A 19198-nucleotide genomic window follows, 5' to 3' on the forward strand; every position below is an offset into this window, starting at 1 on the left:
GTGAGGTTCTAAGCAAAATGTTTACCTCCTCCTTGCTGGCATGCTTAATAAGACCAGTATTACGTTGTTATATTTAAACAAGTTTGTCTCTCAATGGATATATACCCATCTATACTGCGGAGTTGCATGCACCCAATTTGACAATGCAAATAAACATGCAGGGACTAATTGTCCACTGGTCCTGCTATACCTCCTTATTTCCAGTAGGGCTGATATGGACAGTGCAACTTTGCCACGGCTCAGACAAGCTCATGATGATAGCATGACACAAATTGTTTCTTTTAGTTCTAACCTACTGTTTACTCCAGACAAAACTTTAAAATGCAAGTTGAATGTTTGACTTGCTGACCGGTGTTGGAAGCTTATCACAAACACGGGACAATTATTTGCAGCATCTAAGCAGGTCCTTTTATTCATTTATTTTGTATGAAATAGTTATTAACAGTAGTAACAATATCTTGAGTTTTAAAAAAACAAATTATATTTTAAAATAAAATGAAAAATTATGTTAATTTTTATACCTGTCTTGGAAACACTGGCTTAATTAACTGTCAATTACAATTAGCCTGTCAGAGACAAATATTTGACCCCAGTTGGATCAAAACATACACTTCAGGTAAGCGCTAAAAAATTATGAAAAATCTGCTATTTAAACCACAGTTGTATACATATGTAGAACTGCAACTGCAGATTCCTACACACCTTTGTTCTCAAGTTCCACACAGGGTGACCAGCTATTTCAGGTCCAATAAACTGCTCTATGACATTCAAAAGTCGCTCATTTGTCCACAGGTCTTGAAAAGCCTTGTAAAAATGAGATTAAAAACGTGAGATTTCCATGTTGGGAGTACTAGAATTTTCGGAGATGATCCAATCATATCTGATGTCTAAAGACATTAATTAATCAATGATTTCAATACGCTTGCAGTAACTTATGGGTGTATTTTGGACCCAATAAAGTGGGTCTTGGTAGGGAAAGACCCACTCTAGTGGGTCCAAAAGACACCAAACAAAATTCCTTGACCTCAGTCCTGGGATGTGTTTAGTCAAATATCACAATACCAACATTTTTCCTTCTATGACTGGAGAATTGAATTAAAATTTTTAAAATTTTTACATGCATGGGCAGATTCTTTTTCTTGCATTATATATGCTCAATCTACTTAATTCACCTATTTTTTGGAAGTGTGCCAGCTGAGGCCTTTTAAAAAGCTCAATTGATCGAGCTTAATGCAGTCACCTGGCAACCCAGTGAGACCGGAGTCCCATATATAAAAGGAATGGGGATGTTTGTTGGAAATTTTGAAGGGGGGGGGGGGGGGGAAGTCCCCTAAGAGGCACCAAGATCCTGTGTTGTGGGCATAGCTTGAAATATTTTTTACCCCTAAGAGGTACCAAGTTAAAAACAAGACATCTTGTGCCATATATTTTTGGACATAAGCTAAAGGGTACCATCAAAGATCCCACTATGGACCTTTTGAGGCTGAATACCCTAAGAGATACCTGAAAACCGTGTTTTTAACCCCTAAAAGGTATGATAAGCACCCCATACTTTTTATATGGAAGTACACCCTGATACTGGCACGATTTCAAAAAAATATGTGAATGGCTATTGGGCAGGTCTGAGATCAAAGTTGTTGACACACATGCACGAGTTCAGGTACTAAACACAGCTGCACCTTTATATATTATGTTGGATTGGCAATATACCTTTGGCATGACTCCATGTTTGTGTAGCAGAACTGCAGCTCCTGGGAACTCTTTCTCAATCAATGTCAATCTTGTGTAAAATGAAGCATCTGCATATTTATCTTTATGTAATTAAAACAAAAACTTATAATGAGTTATGATCACATGATCGAGTAGATGATGAAATAACCTGACATCGTTAAGTATGGGCATTCTCACATTTAAAAGTTATTTGAACCCCCTTCTGTCTAATGAACCATGTAGAGGGTTAAGGAGAACATAGTAGTCTGGGGCGGAGTTTGAGTATAATTATAGCTGCTTTTAGATTCAAATACCACGCTGTCATAGGGGAATTATATTGATATTTACCCTTAATTTTTCTAGCATTATAGAGCTTCTCTGCTAGTTGGTCCACCAGTTCACATATAGCTGCAATAACAGGCTCCAATTCACTCCTTTCAAAGAAGTTTGGTACCAAGAGGAATCCCTAGAAATAATATATATTTTGACAAGCCATAAGAATTTATTGAAGAATGGTCAGATACAGCAAAGTGAGACAAGTTAATTATTTGTGTATCTAGGGTGTCTTTGGTCCAAAACAAAAGACTATTAATAATTGTTTTGTAGTATTCACTCTCATTTAATTTTGCACTAGTTTAATAATTATTAATACTTTAATTAAAAGAGCTTGATTACATGAAGCCCATTGTTCATTAACTTTGTTTTTAAAATGTTGCTTAGCCCAGTGTTACGTAAAAAGAACTGTCAGCGGATGGCTGACATTTTTTTTTGGGAGCTGTTCTTCACATTACCCATTTTCCTATTTCCTAGCTAGGGAACTGGAATGGAAAGAGTGAAGGGGGGAAGGGAGTGGGGGGGGGGGGAGGTGGTGGGAAGGGAGGTGTGTATCAACTGGAATGAAAGACTGATGTGCTGCTGCTGAAGTCGTGACTATATTTTCAAGCCCCTGGGCATACTAATTATGTCCTGGGGAAATTGACTTCCGGGGTCTCTGAGGAAGAATGAGGAAGAATGAGGAAGAATGAGGAGTGACAACGTAACAGAAAAAAAAAATGTCGACAAAGGTACAGCAAAATTAACCTTATTTTACCTGATCGAAGTACTGTTTGACTTGCTCGTCAGTAAGCTGTCCAGACTTCTTTTCTTGGGAGATTGACTTTTCTGGCGGATTTGTGAAAATTTCTGGTACTGTTGAAGTGTAAGTGGGCATGATAAGAAAAAAATCGTAAATAAGCTTAACCTTATTTAAAGTCCTAAAATGTTCTGTGTTTAACCAGAGATAAACAAAGAGGCTACAGCTAATTAAACTTTTATAACATGAACTGCAGGCCACAAGCGACTACAGGTTTAACATCATGTGATCTGAACATCATTAGTCTCAATTTACAAATCTATCTATCTTTCGTCACGCAATTTTAACAAATAAGTGTGCTGACTTACCTATCAGAACGTATCTTGGGCAGCCCTCGGCTAAATTTCCACAATGGGTCTGGGGTGCCCATTTTTTTGTTTTCAGAGACTGAGGGGCATAGAAAAATAGCGATTCTTCCGTGATCCTGATTAGAAGTCCTGGTTAAATTTCAATTTCACATCCAAAGAAAGAATGCAAGTTCAAAATCCCGTAAATTACAAACGCCACGAGAAGGGGTAGGAGGGGTGGTGCATAGCCGAGATTCCGAGAGGGACTGTGACTTGGTAGCGAGAACGCTTTAGATTTCAGCGCGGGCTCAATAACTAAAGTTTGTAAACATGGCGCCTGGGAACGCGGAATCATAACAATGCTGACATTTGCTATTACATTTTGACGCTAATGCCGGACTTTGATTGTCACATGTTTACTGGAATGGTTTCTTGAGATGTTACTTTAAATGAGGAACTCTGGATTGTAGGAATGGAGAAGGCCCAAGGTGAGTCTCGAGAACACTTTGACGGGGTGTTTCATGTTTTGACGAAGAATGGAGATCTTCCATTCTTTGCTCTTGGCTTTCAGTTTCTACAGATGTTTTTGTTCTCTGTCTCCTCGTACTTCACTGTCAGTGTTAAAATGACCCTAATATTCCTTCAATCGATCACTTATCCAATATTTTATGTGCACATTGTGCGGTAATTTGTACGGTCTCAGACGTAATTGTACAATCTGCATGCGTATGCAGGTTCTTGTTCATATGTAATTTAAGAAATGACTCTGAACCTAGGCATATTTTAAAAGCGTGGTGGACAAACTGCTTTGATGTTAGCTGTTCAAAATGACCCTGATTCAAAACTGACCCTAATTTCCCTTCATTAGATTACCTTCCAGTATTCTATTCACACTGTACAATGTTTTGTACGATCTGAGACATTGTACAATCTTCATGCAATTCATTGTTCATGCACGAAATGACTTTGTAACGAGGCATTTTTTAAAAGCGTTGTAGACAATCTACTCAGATGTGGGACTGTGCAAAATAAAATAGTTATTGTTGAACTGCTTGTCTGCTGTGAGCATTTGATCTAAATCAGATGCTCTGGAGCAATATTCCATCCATGCCAAGGTCTGGCTTAACTGCAGAATGCAGGGCCACTTTTCAGGCTACATTGCATGCTAATTGAGGTGTATTGTGGGCTCATCACTTGATTCCATGCTATATTATTTAGCTAGCTGATGTCCACTCGTCAGTCTATTCCTAGGTCTCACCACAAGGTGAAGTGTGAAGTGGCCTCCAATGGTTCACTAGATTGCTTTAATCATGCACACGCTGATATGCAGAATCTAGTTGTGTATCTCTGTTGACCAAACTAAGCTATGTGGGTTTCATTTCACTGGGGAGTTTCGACAATGACTTTCAATAATGTGCAATTAAAATCGTCTAAGTATACCTTTCTTGTTCTTTAAACATTCACCGCAATGGTGAGCTGCCTAGAATCAAGTCATATAAATATATATCTAATCTTTTGTGTTCTTTGATGACTGATGGCTCATGGCTCATGGCTGGCAGGCCACAAGCAGTCAAGCTACTAAAATTAAAAATAAAATTAATATATATCATTCTTGTTTTTAATAATATTTAAACCCCAACTGGAGAGTTGCAGAGTCCTCAAGCCACTTAGATATATACCTTTCTCTTTCAGTCTTTGAACCTTCACCAAGCAAACTGCCAAGCCATTGAGCTGCTTAAATTTATATCTTTCTTGTTCTTCAATGACTCACCACATTTGTGAGCTGCTGAGCTGACCAGCCTCCAAAACATACATCTCTAAATCTTAAAGTAATTGTTATATCAGTGACGCTGTTCACTCATGTCCAATACTGTCGAGTAGATTCCATCAGAAAAGAGAACTTTCTATTCGTTGTTGATCGGAACACTTGTTGGATTGTCACTAAAATTCTCCATTCGACGAATCAAATGAATCGATCGAATCCACAAAGTTACACTGGGGCCCTGCCACAAGAATAATGTGAAATACTTTCTAAGTCCCCTAATGAGATGCAATTTTCCGATCGACAACTCAACCTGTTGGATCATCAATAACATTCTCCATTTGTCGAATCGAACGATTCGTAAGATCCCTTTTTCCAGTGGAATCTTCTTGACAGTATTGGACAACCCTCACGCTGTTAAAGGAATATAAAGTCTAAGCACGTATATATATAGTTGGCCTCATTGAGCGAGTCACCCCATGTTTCAGATAGTTTTCCCTTCCAAGTCATTTTTGTGATTGGCAGGGTCATATGACGTGATATGGTCAGGTATTCTCACTGCAAAGTGATCTTTTAATATTAATAAACCAATGTTGTGTTGTTATAAATATTTTTTCTACAGATTTCCTTATTGGAAGAGATATTGTTCTGGCAGAATTAGAACCACTGAGTGAACTCCTAGACTCTCTGCCACATAAGGTACAGTTTGGTCCCAAGAATTTGATGGGCCATGTGTGGGAAAGAACCAAAGAACATGGAGTAAAGAATCTATTTCACGCTTTGAGAGAGAGAGCACAGGACAATTTTAAATCCTTGACCATTGACTACACCTGTCTGGATGTGTCATTTGATGCTATTGTGCTTGGGACAAATTTAGGAATTATCCTCCTTTATGATCGGACTTGTAGCAGGTTGTCAAGGCTGCCATCAGAGGTTTGCTCGATAGTTTTTTATTAAGTATAATTTGAAACTATTAATTAGGATAATATTTACTGCTCATTTATCCTGTGAAGGAAATGTTTTACTGCACATGAATTATTGAGACAGGAAAGCTTTGTCTACATCACATAACAGCTAGTGTGCACTTTGGTTGCTGAAATCTCAGATTTGTGTGAATTTTGATTTCAGTTTTGTTACATGTACTTTCCACAGAGGTTTTCTGTTCCCATTTTCTGTCTTTCAGCTTTGATGTTGAACAATCTAGAACTCCACCAAATATAGACAATGAAAAACATTACTGTAAAAGAGAGATTAAAACTTTGAGGCAATGAGTAACTTTTAATCATTGATGGCCATCTCAAGTATTGCTGATTCAGATGAGCAACCCAGCTCAGTACACTTATTTACAAAAATACAGTATATATATATTTGTTCACTTCATGAATTTAGCTTTTCAGTGAACTACAGACATGTCATACAGTATTTGGCCATGTATCGACCTCATTTTAGTCTTATCACCCATTTGTAAGGTAATTGTCTTGTGCCTTGCTTGTTATACATGTATACTTGTATGCTTGATCTCCTATTTAATTTGTGTACATCACAAATTTATAAAAGGCCTACTGCCTTTTTTTTAATTGTGACTCTTCAGGTCACTCACGAACAAGCCAAGTGTATACGGCTGTTACCTGCCCACAGTTACACAGCTGTAGGCTTCAACAGTGGTTTGGTTACCATCTTTACCTTTGTGCTGGCGTCACAAGGGTTTGGCAAGGTGGGATTTATATCAGGTCGTAAGGTTCTGTAGTATCAGTCGAGATAATAACTATAAACATTATTTATAATCAATACTATACATTATGATAGAAATTTTATGACCTGTTACATTCAATCGTAAAATCATGTTCTTCAATATTGAGCGACACACATCGTGGATGGTATATTCTGAAAACAGAAAGGAAAAAATGCATTTATTGACATGCATCTGAGTAAGTTTTTGAGTTTATTATATGGAATATGTCTCAATATTTCAGTCTTTGTTGTCCTGGTTCCTTGTCTTCTATGAAGTTTCAATTTATGAATTTAAAAAAAGTGTGTCTCAACATCAAGAAAACAACTTTTTTTCGGTGTATCTACCAACATTTACAGTTCATGAATAGAGGGTTCCCCCCCAAATTTTGAATTAGTCTGAGAACATTTATTTTATTAATAGTAGGTGCTGCTAAGCAATCAGAAACCTGTCGCCAAAACAAGAAAGAGGGACATCAATCAGTTATTTAATGCCATAAGCATTGTCTCCCCAGAAACTTACTTTCCTGAATACCACTGTGATGTCATGGAATTTAAGTGTAATGTTGAATACAGCCTACATACCCTGGCCTATTAGCCAATTGTGGCAGTTTATTGGTATTTAATACTGAGAACCCTAAGAGAAGCAAGTGGTAAAATGAGATCTTGATTACTTTCTCCTACGCAGCCTCAGACCCTGCATGTAAGTGGTGCACATAACAGTCCAGTGACCTGCCTGGAATGGTCCCCTGATGGTGAACTGCTCTATAGTGGGGATGTTCTGGGCAAAGTTTATGTCACTGTTATTAAGTTCCGAGAGGTATGTATTGAATTTACTGGTCATTTGGCCACAGTGTGTGCTCTAGATTTTGTTTTGGAAGGCAAGCTTCACATGTTTTACTTTTTACCTAGCTAGTCTAGGGTTAGGAGAGGGGGAACAGCAACACATTTTTTTACGGGTAGCATTGCTTTTTCAAACTTTAGTTGTACAACACAGATAATTTGTGGTATTACATCAGTCCCCCAAGGACGTTTGTCCACTATTCCAGATATATTTTTACTTACTAGGGGTTGACCCAGACAGCCTTGGTGTTACAAGAACCAAGTCCTATCATCCAACTGTCGTATTCATGGGAAGCTCTGTTGATTTCTTCTGAGAAAAGAACTGTTCTCTGGGATTTCCATGATGAGAAGGCCACTCAGGTTGGACAGAAGGAAAGAAAAAGGTGTAACAAAAATTATATAAATAACCTTTTCAGATTTAAATTCTGTTGAGTCGTTTTGTAATTGTAATCCTTGTTGCTTCTGGATGTGTCTGCTTCAAAAAAGTTGTTAATAGTAACTCAAAACGTGGAGAACGAGGATAAAAAGCTTCATTACTTGATCAACTGTTTCCATCGGGGGTTTGGGAAAGTGAAAATTAACAACCTTATAAAATCTACATTTTTACACAGAATAGTATGTAATGGTTTTGTCTAAAATGTTTTGTACACAGTCATAGTAGAAATTAAATCAGGATCATGTTTGAGTATAGAGCAGTTTTCATTTATGTGTCGAAAATAATTCACTTTTTCTTTGGTTTTGCATCACTACACTAGTTGATTGATTTAAACAAAAAAACTCGCGCCACTTTCTCATCTATCAGAAGTAAAACCAAACCCAGTTGTGACTCACTCACACTCGTTTTCCCGCGCTTTGCGTCGTTTACTTGTATCTGCTTTGAGTTTTGACTGGTTCACTAGATTGTCTGTGGTCTTTGTGATTCGTCAGAGTGATTAGTTTGGTTTTGGTTTAATGACAGTCGATTGAAAATTCTAAATGGTCCATTATTATAAACTTGTTCCTTAGTCCTGGACGATACGGTGCCTTATTTTACCCCCCTACAAGAGGGACATCCGACGATAAGTTGAAGATGTCACCAGACGTTTACACCTCCCGGCCAGGCCTCAGGTTATGGACTGCTGATATCAACGGCAAGGTTTCCGCTACCCTGATGTACAAGGGTTTGACCAATGAAAACCCCCCGGGTATTACGATCTTAAACCCCCTTCCGCCCTGTTTCACGAGACTTCCCTCCGACTACCAAGCTCAGTTCGGTCCCCTGAGACTCTACCATGGGCAGTTCTTTGTCACGTGGGATGTGTCCCGCCTGTGGGTTCTTGACACGTCCCCCTGTGCCCTGGTTGGTTACCATGACAACCTGGGTGACATTGTGGATGTCAGCACGGCTGGTCACGAGATCTACGTTTTGCAGAGGGGAGGGGAGAGGCTATTGATGAAGTTGACTTTAATTCCTAAACTGGCCAATCCTTTGCTTGATGTTATGGAGCTTATGGAACGCAGTTTTAAAAGTGAAGAGCAGGAAAATGAGAAGCAACAGGAACCAACTGCTGAGGATAGGGTGTCAAAGTTACAAGTAGAAGCAAGCAATAAGGTTTGTTCTTAGCTAGAAATTCGCTTGTCGGTCGAACATTCCCAATAACAGCCAGTCATCTCGTCAAAACAGTACAAATGTTTCATTCCAGTAACATGTACTGAACATGGCACGTGTCATTAATAATATTATATATGAATAGTTATTCTAACATGTGAGTTACATTTTAGTGTGTTAGGTGGCTAAGTGAAGCACGTCCCGTTTTTACTTGATTTGTGAATAGCGTCTTGCATGTTGCAATTTAAGGTGTTACATGTTAAGCTTGACCTTGCTAAATTCAAGCTACGCAGATCCCTTATCATCTTTGAGTGTTTTTTTTTTTAAGCGAAAATGCTCGCTAACTCCTTTTAAGGTTTGTAGACACTACTGCTATAACTATCATGGGGAGTAGCCGGTACAAACTGTAGATTGATTCAGTTGTTATGTGTTTTTCAGGAGGAGATCAGTGATCCTGCTCCGAGTGAAATCGCCGACTCTTCCACAACTATCCGTTCACAAACTGTCAGCGAACCTGACCCATTCAAAAAGTTTCAAGATATAAGACATCAAGATTTTGGGGAGATTGTGTTTCGAAAAACTAAAAAATCGAAGAAGAAAGCAAACAAAGGTACGTTTATCAAATGGGTTTTCCTGAAACCAAATCCAGTGAAAGATGAAGTAGGGTACCAGAGTGGTCTAACAGTTAGCAATTGGATTTCGTTCCGAGTACAACGGAGACCAGAATGTTTATTGCGTGAACTGGAATATTTATACCATGAGCCACATCGAAAGCTACTCAATACATATCTCCGTGAGGTAAAGGTAAAGTCTGCATATGAACCAATGCAAGAGGTCCACCAGGCCGGCGCTTATCTTCGTTTTCTATAGCATTAAACGACTAGGAGTATTTTTACTCCTCCCTGGATGGGATGCTAGTCCATCGCAGGGTTACCCCCAGCATTAAATTCGCCGGTACCCTTTTATACACCTGGGTGGAGAGAGGCACTGTGAGAGTTAAGTGTCTTGCCCAAGAACACAACACAATGTCCCGGGCGAGGTCTCGGGCCCGGACCGCTCGTTTCGGAGACGGACGCACTAACCATAAGGCCGGCGTGCTTCATACACCTGTCCATTTTAATGGACACCTGTCTATTACATGTAATTGTTATTAATCACTTATCCATGCACTTGACGAATAATAAACACTCTCATAAATATGTTGGCTCAAGATGTTCTCGTTTATACATGTTGGTGGTAGGTTTTTGAAATTCAGTGTGCCATTGTGGGAAGTTGCCCTCTAGACTCTCAATTCCATGTCTCTGTTTTGATCTTGTGGTAGAAAAAAAGATATAGGAAAACATTTTAAACGAAACATAAACGTTAGTACATGAAGTTTCGGCGTTTCTCGTCGCCAATATCAAATGCACATTTTTAAGTCATACGGTTCGAATATATATTAGTTTATTTGGTTCGAATATATATTAGTTTATAGGTATGATCGTGTAGTATTGTTTTTCCAAATGTAGATTCTGTCCACAAAACAACTTCAGAGCCGCCTGATGATACGAAAGATCAGCCGGCCGCAAGTGATGCTCCAAGCGATGTCACTGACTTCTCCCTACCTCCTGCACCGGATTACAGTCAAGATTCTCTTGACCTGGTGGACCCTGCTTCAAAAAGACTGTCCAACATCTCGTCGGATTTCGACTCTGGTGAAAGAAGTAGTGCAACGTCCTCTGGACATTACCAAGACTCAGGCGGAGAGGGAGAGGACGCTTCTGCGCAGCCTCATTTAATGATTGTTCACGTTACTAAAGAAGGCACGCAGGAAAAACATGAAGTCCACATTGACTCCAGTTATGCCACATGCGTGACGCAAGAAAATTCGAGTATTGAGGAGCATAGTGCGACTTCTCCAAACAGTTGCGTGACAGAGGCAGACATCGGTAATGCTCCAGAAGATGAGGTGACGTTGGAACAGACGGATGAACTCAGTGCATCGCCTTCTTCTGCCAATGTTTCTGAAGACACATTATCAGTTGACAACAGTTTGGGAATGGATTCTGTGTCTCTGTCGACAAGCACAGTGATGGAAGACACTGAAGACGTTACGCTAAGCCCAGAAAAGTCCTTCAGCACCGACTACTTGCCAGATATTTACTCAAACACACCGATGAACATCTCCGACGCTACGTTCTCGGATGGTTCGGTGGAGAGATCGCATCGTTCAAAAACCCGGTCAAAGATCGGATCATCGTCTTCACTGAAAGCTGGCAGTGATGCTCAAACAGACTCCGAAGGCACGCCCCCTGTGTCCCTCGACTCGGAGGGTGCTGAAGAGCTCAGCGACGCTGCCTCATGGCCCCGGACTCTCTCAGAGAGGACCATGAGCGATCTTGAAATAGTGAACCATGAGGATGCACCTCCTCTTGAAAGGTCCTCATCTACTAGCTCCGGCTCCTCGCTGCCACGGTCCCCAGGTTCGACTAAGCAAGGGCTGCGTCTACTCGCGGACAGCTGGGCGGAATACTACGCACCGGGGCAGGGGTACTTCCAGTTTGTTGCTGTCTCCGACACCCATATTTGGTGCGTGACAACTAATGACCATATCTATTACTGCCCCACCCATTTCTCTGTTGTGACGTGGACTCAGCTCAGGGGCTCGGCGAGAATGATAGCTGTCAATGACACCGGGGACGTTATTTGGTGTATTGACCGCAAGAATTACGCGCACGCTCGAACAGGAGTAAACGCGAATCGTTTAAGAGGAAAGAAATGGCAGCCAGTGGAGAAGGACATGCGTTACGTGACTGTTGAGAGGTCAACGGTGTGGGGAATAAAGGTAAATTGCTGTGATCTCCCGGGGGGACTTTTTCATGTGGAAAGGAGGGATATGTTCGTCTGAAAATTTACACTGAAACCCCGACGACCCTTCAGTGTGACTAAAACCCCACACCACATACATAAGAATTCATTGTTCGTTGGTTACAAGTTAATTCACGTGAACAGATGAAAGAAAAGTATATTTGACCTGCTAGTAGCTTAACCACGAAGCGTTATAGCTGCATAGCTATGAAGCTAAGAAGGCTCACAGCTCCGTGGCTTCGTAGCTTTGTGGACTCGTAACCTCGTAACCCCGGAGTCCCGGAGTCCCGGAGTCCCTTAGACCCGTAGCCCTGTAGCCACGTAGACACGTTGAGAAATGTGTCTATTCGCTCTAAAATCGTTAAAAAGGGAAAAGTGTTAGCCTGAAATATCAGTCCTCTCCCGCCCTCAGCCTAATCCCCGGGCGAGATTAGGCCGAGGGCGGGAGATGACTGACATTCCAAAAAGTGTCCGCGTATCCAGTTTTATTTTTCTTTTTCTGATGGGGATGAGTTTTAGCTTAGCTTCCACAGTAACATTGTACTCCACCTTGTGTTCTCCTGTTGAATTTTGGTTCGATTTATAGTGGCACTGTACGATGGCATAGAATTTATTGAACCTTTCATTAGTCTCCTGCGCAGACTCTCTTTGCGCTCGTCACGCAAACTTCCTCCCCAACACATGTCTGCTGAGACAAAAAGCATACTCCTTTCCCTTTGTTTGTAAAGATTATCTGGAGATCACGTGGATATTACTTTACAGGCGATCAGCGCCGGCGCATTGTGCATTAAAAAGCTAATTATAAACTGCACAGGCTCCCTTGACGTGAGAACTACAACTTGAACTGTTGCGTGTCATGTTAACGGCAACGCTTTCAAAGTAAATTACGTACAATTTTTCTAATCCCAGATCTAATCCAGTCCGAGTCCGAACACTTCATCTATTTCTCGGCGAAATATACTAGTTTTTTGGAAGGGATTCAAACAGAACATCGCAAATGTCTCACACACTCGACGAGATGCCACCCTAGTATTTTAGGGTCTTGAGATCACTCCTCAAGGGATGTGTCGAAAACGAAGACCCAAAAACGAAGACCGAAGACCGAAGACCCTGTGGTCTAAAACGAAGACCCGCTGGTCTTAAACGAAGACTAAAACGAAGACCCACCGGTCTAAAACGAAGACCCACTGGTCTAAAACGAGGACCCACTGGTCTAAAACGAAGACCCTGTGGTCTAAAACGAAGACCTACCCGTCTTCGTTTTATTATTATAAAACGAAGACCCACTGGTCTAAAACGAAGACCCACTGGTCTAAAACGAAGACCCACTGGTCTAAAACGAAGACCCACCGGTCTAAAACGAAGACCCACCCGTCTTCGTTTTATTATTATAAAACGAAGACCCACTGGTCTAAAACGAAGACCCACTGGTCTAAAACGAAGACCCACCGGTCTAAAACGAAGACCCACCGGTCTAAAACCTTTTTTTTCTTCAGGAAAGACTATACACTAGGCTAAATTGCTTTCGTTTTTGTAGCGCATAAATTAAAATGTCATCTGAGTGCGCGGCAAACTTGACAGTTGCTTTATCTCAGTCGGTACAACGTGTCAAATTGTGTAACGCAATGAAATTCCAACAGTATAGAAATATACGTTTTAGTGACGATTTTAGTATAATTTGTCGTCACCAATATTCTATTTTTCAAATGCATATGAGCAAAGTATGATGAGATGACTTCATTACTTTGCTTTACTGTACTTATCATATAAAGGCGCAAAGGTCCACTATGCGTGACTCGCAGATTTATTCACCACGTGCTACAAGAATTTGATTTTCCCTGGAAAATTACGTTATCACTCTCACATGCATCCCTCACTTCTGTAGCGCATAAATTAAATGTCACCTGAGCGCGCGACAAACTTGACAGTTACTTTATCTCAGCCGGTACAACACGTGCCAAATTTTGTAACGCAATTAAATTAAGTGGGTCGTCCTTTTAGACCAGTGGGTCTTCGTTTTAGACCGGTGGGTCTTCGTTATAGACCACAGCGTCTTCGTTTTAGACCACAGGGTCTTCGTTTTAGACCAGTGGGTCTTCGTTTTAGACCGGTGGGTCTTCGTTTTAGACCAGTGGGTCTTCGTTTTAGACCACAGGGTCTTAGGTCTTCGGTCTTCGTTTTTGGGTCTTCGTTTTCGACACATCCCTTCCAAGTTCCCGCAGGCTTCCAGCATTTGAGGCTAACTAAAGTCTGCGTACGAACACGTCCATCTTGCGTATTTAATTCTCTATAGCTTGTTGCCGATAAGGGATTTTAATCGACGTTAATGCCCACATACTCGTTGAAAAGCAAGGAAGATATCCCTTGAAGTCTCTTGCAAAATTTCTCTGGGTCCAAAGTTCGCTGCCGTGGTCGGGAAGTGCGCTGTGTTTGGGCTAAGTAAATGACCCTGTATTTCAGCAGACGTTCGTGGGGGAGGAAGATTACGCGACGAACCCAAAGAGCGTATGTGTAGGAGGCTAGCTTTGCATATGGTTTACGTGATTGTTTGTAACACCCTCTAAATAATCAGAGAAGTAATTTCTAGACTAGCGAGATCGCTGGGTAAGACACAATTGTACGACTCACGTGACAAACTGTTTTCCATTTTAGTTGAATGGTGATGTTTTCGTGAGAACAGAGGTTTCGAGGGATAGCCCGACAGGCAAGGGATGGCGGACTATACAGACTGACACCAGATTCATGCAGGTGTCTTGTTTTGATGGGATGGCTTGGTTCTTGGACAGGACAAACAACATTCACGTGTACAAAGGTATTGTGCACTACAAACACCTCCCCCCCCCCTCCCTCCACCACCACCCCCACCACCTCTGACCAGGCATCCTGAGTAGAATCGAGTGAATCTTTAGCCCCCTTAGCACTACCCTTTTTTTCAATTAACCATGACCATTATCTAATATCTTCTTATGGTGATGATGTTCGTCCATCGAAGGCGATGATGACCTCTGACAACCCTGTGAAAATTAGGTCGGGGCTGGATGTGTCTGGAGATGGCTGGAGAGTCCAATCCGGGCACAGAAGTGGCTCCCACACACAGCGAAGATGTTGGCGCGGGGGTGGGGAGGGGGCAGTAGGGGGTTTAGCAATGCAATGACAGGCGTACAGGTTATTAGAGGAAAAGAGCTGATCACTAAGAGTGAATTCCATCCAATAACGACGATATTCTTTCAGGGGTTCACGAGTGCTGTAACAGTTTTACAAGCAATTTCAGGTTTTCTGGTGTGAAACGCATAGTATGTTGCTGCCACTAAATAAAGATATAATGTCATGTGTTGTCCTGTTCTCCTAGCTTGTCAGTCATAAACCACCGTAGCGCTAGAGGTTGAGATGTCAAACAAAGCACTCGTTCATGCAGTTTCATTGGCCGAAAATTTGAAACGCCAGCTTAACGACTCGTGCGACTATCAACTTTCTTGTTTCTCCAACTTTACTTTTATTTATATTTTACTCGCAGATGAGAACTCTTCGAGTCCCTCACAGAAAACCAACTGGGAGACACTGCAAGGTATGGTCGTTTCAAGGGGATGAGTTTAACCGGTAACTTTAATTTCTAAGCCTATATTGTTATAGAGCAGTTGTAAAAGTATGGTGCGTGGTTTTCGGTATTTGGGTGCCCAGGAAGTGCTTGTTTCCTTCATATACAGTCTATATGACCTTTATTTACCCTCCGCAGTTTATAGCACAAAGGCTAGTGGGGCCGAGCAAACAACTGAAACAAATTAAATGAGTCAAGAGAAATTGAACATAACATTGTTAAGAACCCCAACTGGCCGGAGGCAAACCAATTGGCCATTTATAACCGAACATGGCGCATGTTCGATTAGCTTTGATCACACCAAATTCCTTGTCGTACGTGTAGAGTGGTGCTGCATGAGTGTTGATTTATGCTAGGCATTCTGCGTGGAACATATAATGCAGTATGCAGGTATGTGTACTATAATGTGCACATCCTAACTGAAAGGGAGAAGCACAGATGGTCGGGTGCTGTTTGTAATTTTATAAGCTACTTTAATGGATGTTTTTCTAACATTTGTTCTCTCTTAGATGTTTCCGCAAAGTGGGTTTGTCTTGGTATCGAGGGAGTGGCGTGGATTGTTGACACGAAGGGATCCCTTTGGTTTACTAACGTCAACCGGGACAATCCAACGGGCGACACGTGGTACCAGGTCTCTCTCGGCCAGTACTTGATGCAAAACCGTAGCTTACTCGAGACGCTGTGGTCCTGGGTTCTACGAGGAGATGACATCAAATTATTAACCGCGAGCCCGAGAGCAGGAGTCTGGTTGTTAGACAGTGGGGGCCGTCTTCAGGCTTCGCATGGCCACCTTCTGGGAACTCGGTGGGATTCCATAACACCGCAAGGCGTTGCAAAGTCTGTGTTCTGGTCGTATCTCTCCGCAGGATCATACAGGGGTGACACGAGTCACGTGTGGGCTTTGCAACCCAATGGAGAGCTGATCTGCTTCCAGCCGGGAAGTCACCCGCTTATTGTTGAACCCCCGCATGGTAAGGTATTAAAACTCATATCGGCATCGGGTTCTAATCTTTGGGCGATCACGCACAATTTCAAAGTCGTACAACGCTTGGGAATTTCCGGCGCTTGCCCGCAAGGGTTCGGATGGGTGGACTTGTCACTTCGTCAGTTCGGCGTGGGTAAGGTTTACCACCTGAGCTGTGGCGCGCTTAGCACCTGGGCAGTAGATGACACGGGGAATGTCTGGTTAAGGATAGGAAAGGAAGATTCCTCGGACCCTACGGTCACCCAGGCCTGGATCCCTGTCGATGGGAATCCCCTACCTGGATGTCGTTTTGCTAAGGTGGCCGTAAGCCCAGCGGATCGCGTCGTCTGGGCAGTAGACGATCGTAACAATGCATATGCGCGCCGCGATGTCACGCCAAGCTTTCCTATAGGTACCTCTTGGGAGGTGGTACCTGGCACGGGAGTGCGTGACTTGGCTATCAGTGAACACATGGTTTGGGCCACTTGCCCCGGTGGTGATGTCGTCTGTCGTTACGGGGTCAGCGAGGATAATTGCGTAGGACATTACTGGAAGAAAGTTCCTGGGAATTTTGAGCTGATCTCTGTCACACCGGATGATGAGCTTTGGGCTGTCGATCAAAACGGTCAGCTGTTTCTGCGCAAAACTCGGCATTTTTATGGAACCCAGTCGCCCTTCAGGCCTCGGACATACAGCGCGTTGTTTTCTGGAGAAGAAGATTGGGAATTTATATAATAAGAATAATTGTAATGACTCGAGACATGTCACATTTAACTTTTTGTAGATGAAATTTAATTATGATTTAGTAATTCAGAGATGTAAAATAGACGAAGTTTCTTGTGAGATGATCCAAACCAATAGAGTTATTTAAAGACTTGGACTCATGTGACATACCTTCACCTTACACATTACGTGGTTCATGCATTGCTCGTGAACAGGGAGCTTTATCACGTGATAAATGTCCAGGAAAAGTCGGTGTTCCACGTGACCACGTTTGACCAGAAAAAAAAAAAAAGAGCAAAAACAAATGGTAGGGAATTGTAAAAGATATCCTGTACGCTCTGAAGGAAAGAAAAAATATATCAAGGGTCAAGATTTTAAAATGTTGTAAGAAAAAAGAAATTATTCTTCAACAGTCTCTAGACTCGGTTTTAATTCGTTTTACTGTTGGTTTATATATTTTTTTGCTATATAAAATTCCAACGACGCGAATCAAAGTGAATGCCTGGTGGCACGAACTTTTCGTTATTAGTTTCGTATCATCTGTTTTATGTTAACGGTGTAAATTTATCGCGTGCTTAACTGCGGATAGTTAAATGAAAGAGATCTTGGTGTAGGGAAAGCTAGAAGGAAACTAAGGTTGCAGGGTTTTCTTTTTAACTTCTTATGTAATTCAGTGTGAAAATCTTCTTCATTTGTCTTTGGAATGAGACACTATGCCTTAGTGGTATAATCGGCTTAAAAAACTTGTTTTTGCTTTACGTTAGATTACTTTTGAGATTTCAGATCTGCTCAGACCCATATTGGGAACCCGAGGTCCGTTAATTATGGTATATAATAAGGCTTGTAAGAATGATTAGTTCGGTCGCCAACGAATATCAAGTGGAATAAAGACTCACAGTTGTATTTGAATGAGTAGATGTTTGTTTTCATCTTTTTGTTTGGTATAAAAGGCCACCATTACTTTCTTTGTGGATGGACGGGTTATTTACGTATCACTTGTTAGTATGGTGCGAAAACAAGAAGAGAACAAAAACCTGTTAAAACACGTTGCTACGAGACAGGAGCTGCATATATCCTGGTCACAGTGTTTTGCTTTCTTCTTGTTTTATTTGTTTGTTTGTTTGTTTGTTTTTTTGTTTTTTGTTTTCACCGAAAAAGCTGACTCGTATTTGACTGAGAAATAAAAAGAAGAGAGAAAACCGATCTGAAACCAGGGTGAGTTTCAAAAGAGGTATCATTTAAAGGAGCTACGTCACGGTTCGCGCATCTTGAAAAGTTTAGCCTAAATTTTTCAAGTGCGTCGTTTTGCCGTGCCAATCTTCTCCATCTTTAACCATCCTTGTTCTTTTATATGGTTTATTACGGTCACTGGTGTGTTTTTCTATCTTAGTAAACCGCTACTTTCAGGCTTCCCTCAATTTAAAGGTGATTTTGTACGTGGTCAAAAAAGCTCAAAAAACCTTGACTGAGCTCCTTTAAATAAGTCATACTTGCAACTCAGGTGTTACTGAAATAAGTGGCAATAATTTTAGAACAACTCTGTACTATACACTCCGTGCGGTGAAGGAAGAACGAGAGGTATCAGACGTTTTATGATTGAAATTGTCGAAATGTGGGAACGTACTTATTCTGATAATCCTAATTTCGGTTATAATACCGGCGGTGAATCGGGAACCCGGGACCGGGATGTTTTTAAAGCCGGTTAACGTTAACTCAGGATAAAAAGTAAACCGAAGTATCCATTTTTCTTGTGTAAAAGTGTTTTTCATTGCTTATGTTCTGTGCAGTTTGAAAGTTTGAAACTCAAACCTGAAGGACAAGCAATATAAACAGAAAACCCCACGGAAAAACTGCAAAACTGAAATCAAAATTCTCGCTAAGCCTGGGTTAGCTTAATCGGGCTTTGAACAACCCGGTCCAGGGGCCCGTTTCTCGAACGTCCCGAAAAGCCGTAGCAAAATCTAACGTGACCTTATGACTTCAGAGCTGTTTTATACCCATGTTATTAATATAAACAGA

General features: G+C 41.4%; 2 protein-coding genes across 2 annotated transcripts in view; one reads left to right on the plus strand and one right to left on the minus strand.

Annotated features, from left to right (window-relative positions):
* The window catches only part of LOC145483575 (phytanoyl-CoA dioxygenase domain-containing protein 1 homolog), a 9382-nt gene extending 6246 nt beyond the window's left edge, over positions 1-3136 (minus strand). Inside the window, exons 1-4 of the mRNA XM_081462109.1 lie at positions 2801-3136; positions 2059-2176; positions 1711-1811; positions 703-804 (exon numbers count right to left, since the gene is read on the minus strand). Of these exons, the coding sequence (XP_081318235.1) occupies positions 703-804; positions 1711-1811; positions 2059-2176; positions 2801-2920 (441 nt within the window). The 5' untranslated portion in view covers positions 2921-3136. The remainder of the gene's footprint in view (positions 1-702; positions 805-1710; positions 1812-2058; positions 2177-2800) is intronic.
* A 52-nt stretch (positions 3137-3188) lies between these two features.
* LOC145483574 (tectonin beta-propeller repeat-containing protein 2-like) lies at positions 3189-19170 on the plus strand. Its single transcript, XM_081462108.1, has 11 exons — positions 3189-3617; positions 5514-5824; positions 6483-6605; positions 7308-7439; positions 7688-7845; positions 8468-9053; positions 9489-9660; positions 10559-11874; positions 14550-14709; positions 15412-15462; positions 16002-19170. The coding sequence occupies exons 1-11, from the start codon at positions 3602-3604 to the stop codon at positions 17189-17191; spliced, it is 4215 nt and encodes a 1404-aa protein (XP_081318234.1). The 5' UTR covers positions 3189-3601; the 3' UTR covers positions 17192-19170.
* The last annotated feature ends 28 nt before the right edge of the window (positions 19171-19198 follow it).

This window comes from Orbicella franksi, chromosome 4, assembly GCF_964199315.1.
Source record: "Orbicella franksi chromosome 4, jaOrbFran1.1, whole genome shotgun sequence".
NCBI lineage: Eukaryota > Metazoa > Cnidaria > Anthozoa > Scleractinia > Merulinidae > Orbicella > Orbicella franksi.